Raw genomic sequence first — 17,084 nt, 5'->3', positions numbered from 1 at the left:
TTCCATAGTTCTACTCAAGTGTATTCATATATATACTGAAAAATCCAAATTACTCTTTTCTCTATAGCTCTTTTCTGATGTTCTCCACTTTTCAAATACAGTAGATTCCATAGAGAACCGCTGTATCTTTATGGTTGTAATTCAATACCAGATTTCAATGGTTTTATAAATAAAAGCTTAAATACTGAGGGTGGGGGAAGCACTATTGCTAGCAAATGGAGGGGCAAAAAACAGACAAGAGTTTTTTACTTAAAAAAATACCATCCAAAGAATTACCTATTGTACATAAAACTTAAAAATAAAACTGACACATTCAGGTTTCACAAAAGTCTAATTTATCAAAGAGCGAAAAACGTGGGCCACAAGGTGGAAAACAGAACATTTTTGGAAATGGAAAACCAAGATCTTATTTCCATTTTTTTGTTTTTGCATCCATATTAGTGTATTATACTTCTAGATGAAAGCTGTGTCATGGTTGAAGTAATACATGAAAAATAAAATAAAATGATCTGCTAAATACAAGCACTTGACTTACATTGCCATACCTTGAAAGTTTATTTTTCTACAATTTCACATTAAGTTTGAACAACACAACAAATATCTAATGCTGACCTAAAAAAGGGAGACAGCAGATTTTGTTTGTGTGTTTACCCAGAACTGTAGAATTAAGCATACCTGGATATGGAATATGAAACCAAGGTGAATTGATTATGGCATCAGTGTTAATATCAGTCCGAGCAGGAAATCCATAAATTACTGGGTCTCTTGGGAAAATGTTGCAATACGTCAAAATGTAACAAATCAGCCATGATAAGCACATTCCTAATAATACCTTGAAAGAGTTTGAAAGCAACGTTTTAATTCTTTCTTCTTCTTACAATGTAAAAACAGTAATTACAGACATTTGCAGCAAAATAGTATGGAACTGGTTCATTTTTTAATTTGGCCAAATAAAGCTTCATTTTTTCAATCGTCCTTTCATGCGTACCGGAATCCCATATTTTTTTAGAATGAGCAGGCAATACAGATAAAAATTCCAGCCGTTGTTTGTGAGTATGTTATTGTGTTTGAACTTTAATAAATATCTGTGGTTGTAATGCACTAGGCGTTTGCATCCGCCTGTGTGTTTTTGCAGTTTGTTGAAGATTCCCCAATCTGAGGAGGACTGCAGTAGATGTACCCCTGTCTGAGCGTAGGAGTGTTTGAACTTTTAAATGAAAGTAAACACAGGCTCAAATTATTAAATTAATAATAAACTTCTTAGAATATCATACCCTTTGTGTGAAGCCAGTGATGTAACTATTGCCTAACTCCAGCTGTCACCATTTCATGGGTTGCCGCACATTTAGGGCTTGACATATTGGGTATGATAGGCAACTTCGTTTCAATTTTGTTTACATTTTTCCCAAAAGATTGGGTTATATATTGTGTTTGCATGCCATAAAATGAGCTTTAGCATATTGTTTACTAAAAATATGCCTCTGATAAAGAGTTGACAAAAAAAATGTCAAATACCACCATTTTATTCTCAAAGGTCCTACATAATCTGGTGCAGCTGTGCCTAGTAACCAATCAGCTTCTAACTTCAAAATACAACTACTTACAAAGCCATCCATAACTCTGCCCCCAGCTACATCACTGACCTAGTCTCAAAATACCAACCTAATCGTTCTATTCATTCTTCTCAAGACCTCCTCTCTAGCTCCCTCATCACCTCCTCCCATGCTCACCTCCAGGACTTTTTAAGAGCCTCTCCAATCCTATGGAACGCCTTACCCCAATCTGTCCAATTAGCTTTTAGATGATCCCTGAAAACCCTCCTTTTCAGAGAAGCCTATCCTACCCACACCTGACAACTTTATTTCATTTTCTCCATCTGATTATCCCCCACAGCTGTTACCCTTTATTTCACTTGACCCTCCCTTCTAGACTGTAAGCTCTAACGAGCAGGGCCCTCTGATCCCTCCGGTATTGAATTGTATTGTAAATGTACTGTTTGCCCCCATGTTGTAAAGCAATGCGCAAACTGTTGGCGCTATATAAGCCCTGTATTATAATAATAATAATAATAATAATAATAATAATAATAACAACCATTGGCTGCAAGCGCTGATTGGATGTGGATTGGCTGCTGGTTTTACAGCATGTCCCTTAAACAGAAGCTGGAAGTTTGGCTGACTTCTGTCAGACAGGCTGCTGTATACTCTGGCCGAATGTTGGCCGGTTTCTGTTGAAATAGCCAATACCGGCTGATATTCGACCAGTGTGTACTAGCCTTTAAGCTGTTACCCTGCAACCTGATTCCACATCTGTATCTGCATTCGGCTTACATGTTGCCATCTCAGCCAGCCCCTGGATTCATCTCTGTTCTGATTTTCTGTTGTGACCTGGGGTAATCCTGACCCTGGCTTTCTCTGCCTGTTCATTGCTGACTGGCTAGCTCTTGATCAGGATTCATCTGTGCCAACTTCCCTGTGTGACCTTGGCCTGCCTCCTGACCACAGTTCTGCTGAATACCTGGTGTGGCTTTGGCCTATCTCTTGACCATGATGCTACTGACTTCCTAGTGGGACTTCACCCTGCCTCCAAACCACTACTCTGCCTTCTGCCTTGCCTGCTGTCAGCCTCTTCGGTTACCAACCACCGTCTGTGGACTTTTGACACTCATATCATTCTGTACCATCTCATCCCCTGTTCTCCATTCCAGGGGTGTATGGACCACAGGTGTAAGGGAATCCCTCTTGTCATCTTGTCTTCTAACCAGTTATGTGATACACATCCTGCATATTAGACTTTTCTATATGTCTGTTTTGTACTAGGATTTTGTATAATAATTGGACCAACTCCAGGCACAGAGAATTTTTCACTGTTGTTAAGTACTCAGATGTACTAATGTTGACGTCAATTTTGCAACTTTCTAAACAAATTGCCAATAAAATTACCACAATTTAGCATTCATGCTGTATTTGGCACCCTCTTGCATTTTTGTGTACTGTCTCTTTACATAATTACATACTGAAGAATTTCCTGAAGGAATTCCAGCTCCAGAGATCTGGTAGAAAATCGTGTTTAAACTATGCTAACTGTATAGTATAATTTATTGACTTCACAAGATGAAGATGATAATTTTGCTTAGACTCTTCTCTTCTTTTTTAGTATTTGCATTCAGGCAAGTGGGAGAAGTAGAAAAAAAGATTTATATGACCTACTAGCCATGAGCTATAGCGACAGGTTTATTTATAGCTACTAGTTCACAAAGAGGATGATATAAAGAATGGCCAATTAAATTTGTTGTGCTTACTTTTAGTTCAATGAAAGGTTTATTTCAGAAGAAGTCCTTGATACTTTAGAAGACTTGTCTGACAATGTCTGCGCAAAAATGTACATTGTGTTGAAGAACACCCAGGTAGCGTAAGAAGTTTTAACTGTGTTAAATCTTTTCTCCATCAATCTGCTGGTCATCTGGCTGGAGCTACCAGAGGTTAAGTGACTGTATACTTTTTGTATGAACTGTGTTTCTTCCCTCTTGTAGGAATGACAGTTCACACATTTTGTTGTTTTTTTTAATAAATCTGAAGAAACCCTTAACCTCGATTCTCACTATGAACTGCATGTAAATTGCACAAGAACCACACCGCATTCCTGTGCAATTCACATGCCATTTAGTGCAGTGTGATTTGAGCTCATTAAGTTAGAATGAGCTCAGTTTACACCGCATTGCGCCAAAGACGTGCATGCACCTTTTTTGGAGCAGCACCGCAACCAAATCACAAGGTCCTTTTGTACCATGTGATCTGTAGGGATGAGCCTGATGAACATGTAAAACCAAAAGTGCTAATTTTAAAGGCTTATATGCAAGTTATTGTCATAAAAAGTGTATGGGGACCCGGGTCCTGCCCCAGGGGACATGTATCAATTAAAAAAAAAGTTTTATAAACGGCCGTTTTTTCAGGAGTGGTGATTTTATTAATGCTTAAAGTGAAACAATAAAAATGAAATATTCCTTTAAATATCATGCCTGGAGGGGGGGTGTCCTTAGTATGCCTGTAAAGTAGTGCATCTTTCCAGTGTTTAGAACAATACCGCAGAAAAATGACATTTCTAAAGGAAAAATCTCATCCAAAACTGCTTGTCAGATTCCGGCAATATAGATAGAAATCATTGTAAAGAACAGCGTGGGGACCTGGGTCCTGCCCCAGGGGACATGTAGCAATGCAAAAAAAAAAGTTTTAAAAATGGCCTTTTTTCAGGAGCAATGATTTTAATAATGCTTGAAGCGAAACAATAAAAATGAAATATTTGTGGCTGTAATGTATTGTCGGATCCCGGTGTCAGAAACCATGAATCAGACCAAGACAAAAGTACAGTTAAATCACACTTGTTTATTAATAAAAGTAAATAGAACAAACGTAGTTGAAACATAGCCAAACCAGCAATACAGATAAAAATCATTGCAAAAAAACGGCATGGGTTCCCCCCAGTACATTACCAGGCCCTTTGGGTCTGGTATGAATATTAAGGGGAACCTCTATCCAAAATTTAAAATAAAAATGTGTGGGGGTCCCCTCAAAATTCATACCAGGCCCTTCAGGTCTGGTATGGATATTACGGGGAACCCTGCGCCAAATCTTTTTTTAAAAAATGGCATAGGGATCCCTCCAAAATCCATACCAGGCCCTTCAGGTCCGGTATGGATTTTAAGGGGAACCATGCGTCAAAATTATAAAAAAAAGGCATAGGGGTCTGCCCAAATCCCATATCAGACCCTTATCCGAGCATGCAACCTGGCAGGCCGCAGGAAAAAGGGGGGATGAGAGAGCGCACCCCCTCCTGAACCGTGCTAGGCCACATGCCCTTAACATGGGGAGGTGGTTGTGGGGGACAGCTTTGTCCCAAGCTGTCTCTTGTCATTTTTAACAGTTTGACACTTTTTTAGTGAATGAGTAGGGGTACAATGTACTCAATAACCATTCATCTGGGGGTCCAATTGTTAAAAGGGGCTTCCAGATTCCAATAAGCCCCTCACTCACAGACTCCGTGCAGGGGGTTGTGGGGATGAGGCCCTTGTCCCCATAAACATGGGGACAATGTGCTTTGGGAGCGACCCCAAAGCATCCTCCCCATTTTGAGAGCATGAGGCCTGGTACGGTTCGGGGGGGGTGCTCTCCCCGCCTTTTCCTGCGGCCTACCAGGTTGCATGCTCGGATAAGGGTCTGGTATGAATTTTGGGGGGACCCCTACTCCATTTTTTTTAAATTTTGGTGAAGGGTTCCCCTTAATATTCATACCCTAAGGGCCTGGTAATGGACTGGGGGGAACCCATGCCGTTTTTTTCTATGATTTTTATCTGTATTGCTGGGATCCGACAATTTATTACAGCCGTGAGTAGTTTTAAATTACTTTTCTCCCTTTAGAAATTTCATTTTGCTGTGGTATTATTCTAAACACAGGAAAAATGCGCTACTTTACAGGCATACTAAGGACCCCCCCAGGCACGATATTTAAAGGAATATTTCAATTTTATTGTTTCACTTCAAGCATTATTAAAATCACTGCTCTTGAAAAAAACTGTGTTTTTTAAAACTTTTTTTTGCATAGATACATGTGCCCTGGGGCAGGACCTAGGTCCCCATGCCATGTTTTACAATGATTTTTATCTATATTGACGGAATCCATCAATACATTACAGCCGCAAGCAGTTTTAAATGAAATTTCTTCCTTTAGAAATGTCATTTTACTGCGGTATTGTTCTAAATATGGGAAAGATGTGCTACTTTATAGGCATACTAAGGACACCCCCCAGGCACGATATTTAAAGGAATATTTCATGTTTATTGTTTCACTTTAAGCATTAATAAAATCACTGCTCCTGAAAAAATGCATATGGCATGCCATAATACATGGCAATAACTTGCATATAAGCCTTTAAAATTAGCACTTTTTCATGTTCGTGTCCCATAGACTTTAACGGTGTTCACTTGTTCGTACAAATTTTTTCCCTGTTCGCATGTTTCGATGCGAACCGAACCAAGGGCTCATCCCTAGTGATCTGGTGCAGGCAAATGCACTCTGTTTATGACCTGCATTTGAGGTGTTGTTAATGTTATTTCCTGTGCTGGTCGAATGTTTTTTTAATTTAAGATGGAAAATACTGCTTTCAGCCACAGTAGGCACTAGGGCTTCATGCACACTAGGCAGCTAAAAACTGCTTTAGAAATGCTGGACAAAAAACACTAATATTTAAGCATTTTTTGCCGGCATTTAGCAGTGTTTATCCTAGTGTGTAAGCTACATGTAGTAGCTTTAACATTAAGAAGCGGGGCTGCCTGTGTCCCTAACAACCAGTAAATAGCTGGTTGTTAAGGAGTGGGCCGTAAAGCAGCTAGAAAGTGGGCCTTAAAAATGGATGAGTCCTCAGCCGCCAGCGGGGTTCCCCGCTGACAGCTGAATGTAATCAAAACCATTGCCGGCAATAAAAAAAATGTGAAAAAAAACACGTGGGGTCCCCCATCTATACCAGGTCCTTTGGGTCTGCTATAGATTTTAGGGCGAACCCTATGCCAAAATTAAAAAAAAAACGCAGTGGGCCCCCCTAAATCCATACCAGAACCTTAGGTCTGGTATGGATTTTGAGGGGAAACCATGCCAGTTTTTTTGAGATCCCTCAAATTTACACCAGACCCTTACTTGAGCATGCAGCCTGGCAGGCGGGGGGGGGAACTAGTGAGCATCTGACAGCTCTTAAATAACTAAGGGGGCACCTGATGACATCACCGGGTGACACTGCCCCCTTGTTACATCACCAACCCAGCATGCCCTCAGTTGATCACAAGGGGGTCACCCAATATTATCACCAGGTAGCCCTGCCCCTTAGTTATTTAAGAGCTGTCAGACGACAGGAGCCTTTGTCTGGATTGAGGGGGGTTCTCTCTTTTTTTGGGTCGCCGTTGGTGGCGGATGTCCTGATTGATGATGGATCTACACCGGGAGGGACATTTTTATTATTTTTGATTTTTTTTAAAAAGGACCTGTCAAAAACTTTGTGTTGTGTTTTTAGTTACTTTTTACACTTTTTTGGTGAATGAGAAAGGGTACTATTTACCCCATACTCATTAACATGAGGGGGGCTAGGAGCTGGGGGCCCCCTTGTTAAAGGGGGCTTCCAGATTCCGATAAGCCCCCTGCCCAAAGACCCCACAACCACCATGTTAAGGGCACATTGGCCTGGTATGGTTTAGGAGGGGTATGTCCCCCCCCTTTCCTGGCCTGCCAGGCTGTATGCTCAGATAAGGATCTAGTATGGGTCTTGGGGGGACCCTATGCCATTTTTAAAAAGAATTTTGTATGGAGGTTCCCCAGACACCCAAAATAGCAGCTGTAAAAACGCCCAGTGTGCATGAGGCCTAAATATCATTGGAATTTCCTATCAGGCTTGGTGCTATCTAGTTGCCAAATGTGGTATTTTACATTTTATATCAATGAAAAACATTCAACCAGCAAATGGAATAGTCTAAAAACATCAGTGTCCTATTTTTCTTATATGATATTATATTTTTTTATTATATTATACACCAGGCAGGCAGCTAGGTGCCTTTAAAGTGTATGTAAGGACAGAAATAATAACTTGACAGAAACTTGGCAGAAATTATAACTAATATGACAGAAGCATTGTCAAGCATTCACAGCTTCACAGCCGGTACTCTACTGCGCATGCACGAAGCATGCTGCAAATTCTGAATGGCCTGGTGGCGGGGGTAGGAGGAGGGGGGCCGAACTTCTGAGTTATCTTGCAATGGCGAGGTATCTCAAAGTGGGGATGGATACCTGTCAAAAACAGGTATCCGCTCCCCCCCATGGAAGGTGTCAAATGTGGCACCAGAGGGGAGGAGGAGGCAGATAAGCGGAGCTTCCACTTTTGGGGGTCTTGTTGACATAGGTGGGAGAAACAAAGCACCACTAATACTCTCAGCACACTTTGATAGAAAAAAGGCTCAGAAAGTACATTTGGAGAGAATTTTTTGCTAAATCATTAGCAGCAAAACATTAGGGTGTTTATATGCATTGCACAGAAGTTGATTTACTAAAGGCAAATATACTGTGCACTGCAAGTGCACTTTAACTGCGTTTGTTCTAGATCTGAGGGAAAGCTCTGCTGGTTTCTATCATCCAATCATGTAAAAACAAAATAGTCTGTTTTTTATTTTCCTTGCATGTGATTGAGTATTCTTTGCAAAGTGAAATTTTACCTAATTTTACCTAATTCTGTTCTTGGACCTCTCCTATTTTCAATCTATACCTCCTCCCTGGGTCAGCTGATAGCCTCCCATGGCTTCCAATACCACCTCTATGCTGGCGACACCCAAATCTATTTCTCTACCCCTCAGCTCACTCCCTCTGTCTCCTCACGTATCACTAATTTACTATCAGATATATCAGTCTGGATGTCACACCACTTCCTAAAACTCAATCTATCCAAAACCGAACTTATAATTTTTCCTCCCCCATATGCCCCTTCCCCTGATCTCTCAGTTAAAATCGATGGCACAACTATAAGCCCATCCCCACATGCCAAGGTTCTAGGTGTAGTCCTGGACTCTGAACTTTCCTTCAAGCACCACGTCCAATCACTGTCCAACTCCTCCGCAACATCTCCAAAATACGCCCCTTTCTAACCAATGACACAACAAAGCTCTTAATTCACTCACTGGTCACCTCTCGCCTCGACTTCTGCAACTCCCTTCTCATTGGTTTACCTCTACATAGTCTATCACCTCTTCAATCCATCATGAATGCTGCTGCCAGACTCATCCACCTTACCAATCGCTCTGTCTCTGCTACCCCTCTCTGTCAATCCCTGCACTGGCTTCCGGTCAGCCAAAGAATTAGATTCAAAATACTAACAACTACGTAGAAAGCCATCTACAATTTAGCCCGCAGCTACATCTCTTCATTCCTCTCAGGACCTTCTGCTCTCTAGCTCCCTCGTCACCTCCTCCCATGCTCTATTAGCTTTTAGAGGATCCCTGAAAACTCTTCTCTTCAGAGAAGCCTATCCTACCCATACCTAACAACTGTTTTTTAATTTTATCCATCAGCTCACCCCCCACAGTTATTGTAAGATTGCAAGCTCTAACGAGCAGGGCCCTCTGATTCCTCCTGTATTGATTTGTATTGTAAGTGTACTGTCTGCCCTCATGTTGTAAAGTGCTGCGCAAACTGTTGGCGCTATATAAATCTTGTTTAGTAATAAATAATAATAATTTACTTGCAGTGCACAATATATTTGCCTTTAGTAAATCAACACCATAGTTTTATAAAGTGATTTTACAACTGCTTTAAGAGAACCATTTTTGGGCCAAATTGCTGTCACCTAGCAAAGAACATCGGATAAAAAATAAGGCACCTCTAAGTGCAGCAGCTTTAAGACTTTATTGGCCAAAGGTTAAAAAACACTTACTAGAGGTAGAAGTTAAAGACTCATCATATGCTGATGGCATGAAGAAGGAGCCTTTCAGATGCTCTGTAGCGCATTACGCCCAATAGATGTCACTTCCGGCCCGTGCGTTCCACACTTGTTCTGGGCGCATTTCTGGTGACGTCATCGAGGAGTCCATGCTGGTTTACCACAACACAGCTATCTCTCCACTGGTCTCCTGTCACGCAGTTTCCCTCTGCTGGACACTCAGGATTAACAACACCTTGCCGTGGACCTGACCATCCTAGGACTATCCCTACTGCTGGACTTCTTTACACATGTGATGAGCCTTTAACTTCTACCTCTAGTAAGTGTTTTTTAACCCTTTGGCCAATAAAGTCTTGATGCTGCTACACTTAGAGGTGCCTTCTTTTTTTTATCCTGTTTCATTTAGAGTTGTTGCTTTCCTCTTGAAGTGCCGCCTCAGTGCTCTATACAGATGTTCATCAGCCAAAATTACACCTATCCTCTTGAGGACATTTTCTCTGGTCAGACACGGCTATTCAGAAGCACCCTTCTTTTTTCTTTATCTTAGCAAAGAACATCACCTATTTAGGTGAAGACAACTGGGGCTGATTCTTGAAATCCTAAGCTAAAAAAAAAAGTGCCGAAATATTTTTTTTTTTTTGCATAGCAAGAAATCAGATTTTGAAATGTATTTTATGAAAATATTTAACAGGAATAATCATTGGTTTATATAGGCAACAACTCCAGCACCGTCCTCATTTTCTTTTTCCTGTTTTATTGATTATGCACCATTGTTAAGCTAGAGTTTGGTGTAAGGTATAGTTGTTGAAATGTTAGGAGTCAGGCACCATGAAGAATAAAATAAAATGTAAAATCAATTTAAATCTTATAGGGCCACTGATTAAAGAACTATTCCTGCAATTAACCACTTGCTACATTTTCTCTGACTATAATTTGGTCAGATATAACTATTATGGTTATATTCATGAGCTTATGAAAGAATTCTATTCAATATCTGTAGACAAAGGAACAATAAAAAAAATATATTGTGGCATACTAAGATGATTCCTCTTGATAAGTCAGAGATACAGAATGCTTTTGCACACAGAAGCCAACAGACACATGTGACAGAGTGTATTATTACACCATAACACATCTAATCTTTATAGAAACTCGTGTTTGCATTCTTGAAATGTGTTCACTTTCTCCGCCCTTTCTACTTTCTATCCTTACATTGCACCACCTTATATGACCAAACAGAAAGATAGCAATGCTGTGTAGGAAGTATCAAGTGAACATCAGTAGTCCCTCACTAGAATTGTTTATATTGTATATCTCTAATGCAACCGATTCAGTGCTAAGAGGTAGAGGCTGTGTTTTGTCATGAAACCGAAGCAGTGAGCTTTGGTTGTAGAATACATCCAGACATTTGTTCAGTACAAAATGGCTAAGTGTTTTCTTTATTGAATAATAAATACACTTAATTAGTCTAATAAGCTTGTCCAGCGCCTCTTTAATCCTTCTTACCTACTGTATGTCTTTGGCTACTAGTGACTGAATGAATAGTTAACCTCTACTGCTATCAACCCCCCTCCCCAATGTGGCAATTATATGAGTCTCAGGAGCTAACAAAATAGGACTATAGATGTAACAAATTTAAAGGGGCCAATGTGATAACAAAAGGCTTATTATTTTATTTTGGTTTACTAAAAACTTATAATATGACCTAACCTAAACATATAACCATATAATAAACCTAAACACTTTCAATTTGTATGCAATCAGGCAGGCCCATGCACTACATATTTGAAGGCAAATCTAAAAGAAATTGAATACGAAATCATTTAATGTATGGCCAGCTCATAATTATTGAAAAGTTAGGAGTCAGGTACTATGGAGAATAAAATAAAATGTAAAATCTGTCAGACCAACTCCAGTACACACGGGTCGAATGTTGGAAGGTTTTTATTGAACCGGCCGATGCCGCCCGACATTCGACCCGTGTGTACTGCAGTCGGTCTGACAGATTTTACATTTTATTTTATCCTTCATAGTACCTGACTCCTAACCTTTCAACAATCATAAGCTGGTCATACATTAAATCAAAGGAACCCCCTAATTTTCAAAGAAGTAGAATTTATATATGGCCAACATTACTGTTATTACATAGCTAAAAAGAACACAAGGCATCCTCAATGTTTCTGTTGATTTAGTAATACTATCAAATCTCTTACATAAAGGGGTTGATTTACTTAAACTGGATAGTGCCAAATCTGGTGCAGCTGTGCATGGTAGCCAATCAGCTTCTAACTTAAGCTTGTTCGATTGAGCTTTGACAAAAAAAACTGGAATCTGATTGGTTTCTGTGCAGAGCTGCATCAGATTTTGCACTTTCCAATTATAGTAAATCAACCCCAAACAGTAAAATATAAATAAAAAAAAAATAAAAAACCTTTTGTGTTTGTATTCTTAATTTTATTGATAATTGGATCCATTTGGTGTTCATTTATTAATCATTTACTTTAAATGTGTTCCACATTGTTTACTCTATAATAAATGTTAGATTCATTTTGTTTGACTTACTGGAAATAGCTTGAAAACAGGATATGTGGTGATTTTCCATTTTCCTTTGCTATAGGAGATCAGTGGCATTTCTATATTCCTCAGATACTGGGAGAAGATGATGATTAAAGCAATAGTTCTGAAAAAAAAAGGTTTGCATTTTTTTCATTCCTTTTTTACAAAGGAAAGTTACATACGAAAATAAGTTTCCAGTACCTTAACAAGTCAAATATCGCAAATCATATATTAACTTACACATTGTATTTCAGTTATGTTCACCCTGCTCCTATAAATCTGAACAATCTTGAGGTTTGTAAGCCTACTTATGCCCTGTGAAGAGACACTGATGTGTCACACATTTCACAGAACCTGCCTACTGAACTACAGAGGTGCTGAGAGGATGCGTTTCAACAGGCAGACAGCAAGGTATCATGGGATATGTAGTCCTTAGAAACTGAAACTAAATGGCAGAGGAGAATCTGCAAAGCATGCTGGGAATCTAGGAAGCTGTGGAAAGAGATGACTAGTAGACAGAAAGCACTTCATGAAAGAAGATTTTTCAAGTAGAATTATGTTTGATTGACAAAAATAACTATTGTTTGTATTGCTATTAAAATGCTGATGTTATAAAATGAAGGTGTATGCTGTGGCCATAGTACACTAGAAAATTAGTTTTCTAGTTTGAATAAAGTAGAGAATGATTAAGACCCCTATCAGGTCCAGGGCGGCCTGTCCATTAAGGGCGCATGGGCACTGCCCCCTGTCCATCGCCACCTCCCCTATCCATGCGTTTGGCCCCTTTCAGGAAACAGGCGCATGGATTCCAATGTGGAGGGGCTGTTTTTTTGAAGCACCGATTAGAGCCAGAGGCGCTAATAGGCTTCAATATAGGGTGGGCTCGGGTTGCAGAGAGTGTGCTCCAAGCTCACCCAGGTGTGTTACAACAGCAAATCAATATTCACTGTTGTGACATTGATTCTCCTCCCGGCCAATCAGGAAGCTGGTTATGACACCGGTCACCTGATTGGCTGAAAGGACAGGTGAACTTATTGGAAGCTGCCGTGATGTAGAGAGGACACAGGAGCTGCTGCTCACTGCCCATAGGAGCCCGCAACCCGCCCATAGGAGCCCGCAACCCAGCCACTGTCCGCCACCCGTAGGAGCCTGATGGGGGGCTCACATTCTCTCTCAAACCAAAGAAAAAAGGCTTTTTATAAATGCATTAAGGTGATATGCCTTTAGCCTGTTTTACTCACTGACATATTTTTGGGGGATTGCAGAGGTAAAGTCTTCCCACCAAAGTTTCCATATGCTTTTTTCTACCCTGAAGTTGCTGAAGTTATTTGAATTATTTCTTGAATATTGGCCTCCTTTTGACAGCTGTCTGGAAATTGTGCTGGGTTGTCTGCCATCAAGATAAATTCTGGTGCCCTGTCTCCCTCTTTGCTATATTTATGCAGGTCCAATAAATAACACCACACAATCCACAAAGAATCAAAGTAGTTTTGTGTTTGTTCTTGAACTTAGGTCACATTTGTGTCATTCCTTCTCCTTTCCAGCGTTTGGAGAAGTTGTTGCTTTTAATTACCAGGGTGGGTCAGGCCTTTCCTTCGTTAGGAATCTAAATCTTTTTTTTTTAACAAGGAAAGCACTATTGTTAATTTTTTGGAGGCTCCCATTTAGACTTTGTTAACTCTTTGCTATCTTATAAGGCACATTATGTTATCTATTCTGCAGGCAGAGAGAACTATGTATAAATAAAAGAATAATGTCCTTAAGTTAAAGGAGTGTTTATAGAAAGGATCAAATGTTGCACGTTAATCTATAAAAATTGTAAGATTAAGCTCATGTACTAATGTAATAAAAGTACTTGTCTGTGAGCAAGATGTGAAAATAAAAAAAAAGAATGTACCGGGTATTTCCTTTGTACTGCCTCTCAGTGTTCTATCTGGTCTTAATTTTGGCACTGCGGTGCTCCTTCCTGGAGATTTCAGCATCTATAGCATAGGTAGCTGCTTCATCCATTTTAACTCTCAGAACCTCTACTTTTACAGTGCCTCCCTACATGTGTCCATGCAATATTTGGCAACTGTTTGCATCATGCGATCATGTTTCCCAGGCATTGCATGCAGCAGGGTGTATAGTTAACACCAAAACCCATAGAACAAGGTTCAACGGATATAATTGCTAAGAATTTATAATAATATCTAGGGACACTGGTAAGCTCAAGTATTTGGACTGTGTTGCAAAATCATGCACATGCTGTATGTATTCTCCACAACAATTTCTGTATGAAAAGCTTAATTACAAATAGCTACTCTGCATTTCAAATTCTTTGACAAAAACTGTTAAAACCCAACTGAACTTTCAGTTTAAATCAAGCAAATGCATTGCAGCCACATAAAAATGGTGCACAAAGTCTTGCAGTTCATTTTCTTTAGAAACAGCCAGTGGAAAAGCCTGTTTGCTGCAGAGAAGGATCCTTCTGTGTATAAACACTGGTCTCTGCACAGGTCTGACATAACCCCTGCTGATTTAGACCTATAGCTATGCAATCAAAAATCTCAGGATCTCTGATAATTGGACAGCTATATGGGTCCAACTCATTAGAGAGCATTTTGAACCTGGACAGAGATCACTGCTTCCACACAGAAATCAAGGATCCTTTGCTACAACCTGCTGGCAGGGGACAGATTTTTCCACACACATTGTGGCTGCTTGCAAAGAAAATTAACTGTAATGTTAACCGTACACACGGTCGGATTTTCCGACGGAAAATGTGTGATAGGACCTTGTTGTCGGAAATTCTGACTGTGTGTAGGCTCCATCACACATTTTCCATCGGATTTTCCGACACACAAAGTTTGAGAGCAGGATATAAAATTTTCCGACAACAAAATCCGTTGTCGGAAATTCCAATCGTGTGTACACAAATCCGACGGACAAAGTGCCACGCATGCTCAGAATAAATAAAGAGATGAAAGCTATTGGCCACTGCCCCGTTTATAATCCCGACTTACGTGTTTTACGTCACCGCGTTTAGAACGATCGGATTTTCCGACAACTTTGTGTGACCGTGTGTATGCAAGACAAGTTTGAGCCAACATCCGTCGGAAAAAATCCTAGGATTTTGTTGTTGGAATGTCCGAACAAAGTCCGACCGTGTGTACGGGGCATTAGACTTTGCTCCCCTGTTGTTTTGATGTACCTGAATTGTTTATGGATGATTTAACGCATATCTAAAACCAAAATGTTTTTGCCATTTTGGACAAAGAAGGAAATGCTTAACCACTTCAGCTCCGGAAGGATTTACCCCCTTTCTGACCAGAGCAGTTTTTACAATTTGGCGTCGCTTTAACTGCTAATTGCGCGGTCATGCAATGCTGTACCCAAACGAAATTTGCGTCCTTTTTTTCCCACAAATAGAGATTTCTTTTGATGGTATTTGATTGCCTCTGCGTTTTTTATTTTTTGCAATATAAACGGAAAAAGACCGAAAATTTTGAAAAGAAATGATATTTTCTATTTTTTGTTATAAGAAAAATCCAATAAACTCAATTTTAGTCATACATTTAGGCCAAAATGTATTCAGCCACATGTCTTTGGTAAAAAAAAATGTTAATAAGCGTATATTTATTGGTTTGCGCAAAAGTTATAGTGTCTACAAACTAGGGTACATTTTTCTTGAATTTACACAGCTTTTCGTTTATGACTGCCTATCTCATTTCTTGAGGTGCTAAAATGGCAGGGCAGTACAAACCCCCCCCCCCCCAAATGACCCCATTTTGGAAAGTAGACACCCCAAGGAAATTGCTGAGAGGCATGTTGAGCCCATTGAATATTTTATTTTTTTGTCTCAAGTGATTGAATAATGACAAAAAAAGTTGTCACTAAATGATATATTGCTCACACATGCCATGGTTATATGTGGAATTGCACCCCAAAATAATACATTTTGCTGCTTCTCCTGAGTATGGGGATACCACATGTGTGGGACTTTTTGGGAGCCTAGCTGCGTACCGGGCCCCGAAAACCAAGCACCGCCTTCAGGATTTCTAAGTGCGTAAATTTTTTATTTCACTCCTCGCTACCTATCACAGTTTCAAAGGCCATAAAATGCCAGATAGCACAACCCCCCCAAATGACCTCATTTTGGAAAGTAGACACTCCAAGCTATTTGCTGAGAGGCATGGTGAGTATTTTGCAGCTCTCATTTGTTTTTGAAACTGAAGAAAGGAAAGAAATTGTTTTTTTCTTTTTTCAATTTTCAAAACTTTGTGACAAAAAGCGAGATCTGCAAAATACTCACCATACCTCTGAGCAAATAGCTTGGGGTGTCTACTTTCCAAAATGGGGTCATTTGGGGGGTTTGTGCCATCTGGGCAGTCCATGGTCTCCAAAACTGTGATAGGCAGTGAGGAGTGAAATCAAAAATTTACACAACTTTGTGCAAAAAAAAAAAAAAAAAATTGTCTTTTTCCCGCAACTTGTCACACAATATAAAATAGTCTATGGACTTGACATTCCTCTCAGCAAATAGCTTGGGATGTCTACTTTCCAAAATGGGGTCATTTTGGGGGGTTTGAACTGTCCTGGCATTTTATGCACAACATTTAGAAGCTTATGCTACACATCACCCACTCTTCTAACCACTTGAAGACAAAGACCTTTCTGACACTTTTTGTTTACATGAAAAAATAATTGTTTTTTGCAAGAAAATTACTTTGAACTCCCAAACATTATATATTTTTTTAAAGCAAAGGCCGTACAGATTAAAATGGTGGGTGTTTCATTTTTTTTCACACAGCGCAGCGATTTTTGAAACGCATTTTTTTGGGAAAAACACACTTTTTTTCATTTTAATGCACTAAAACACACTATATTGTCCAAATGTGAAGCCAAAAAATAATTTTTTGGATATGGGATAGAGAGTCCCCCCTCATCTTTAGCCAGCATTAAGGTTGTTAATTTAATACGTGCACATTTTTTCTTCCAAATGAGTTCGCGAAAAAGCGATTCTATCCTTTTAAACCAAAATGCGGCTATCCACATCGGGCAGTTATGAAAAATATACAATAAT

At 39.7% G+C, this 17,084-nt stretch overlaps 1 protein-coding gene across 1 annotated transcript in view; it reads right to left on the bottom strand.

Annotated features, from left to right (window-relative positions):
• LOC141132135 (solute carrier family 23 member 1-like) overlaps positions 1 to 17,084 on the bottom strand; it is a 420,625-nt gene that overhangs the window by 221,045 nt on the left and 182,496 nt on the right. Inside the window, exons 6-7 of the mRNA XM_073620201.1 lie at positions 12,026 to 12,143; positions 676 to 832 (exon numbers count right to left, since the gene is read on the bottom strand). Coding sequence (XP_073476302.1) covers positions 676 to 832; positions 12,026 to 12,143 — 275 coding nt within the window. The remainder of the gene's footprint in view (positions 1 to 675; positions 833 to 12,025; positions 12,144 to 17,084) is intronic.

This window comes from Aquarana catesbeiana, linkage group LG03, assembly GCF_042186555.1.
Source record: "Aquarana catesbeiana isolate 2022-GZ linkage group LG03, ASM4218655v1, whole genome shotgun sequence".
Classification (NCBI taxonomy): Eukaryota; Metazoa; Chordata; class Amphibia; order Anura; family Ranidae; genus Aquarana; species Aquarana catesbeiana.
The sequence above is the reverse complement of the archived record's forward strand: the minus strand, read 5'-3'. Positions and strand labels throughout refer to the sequence as shown.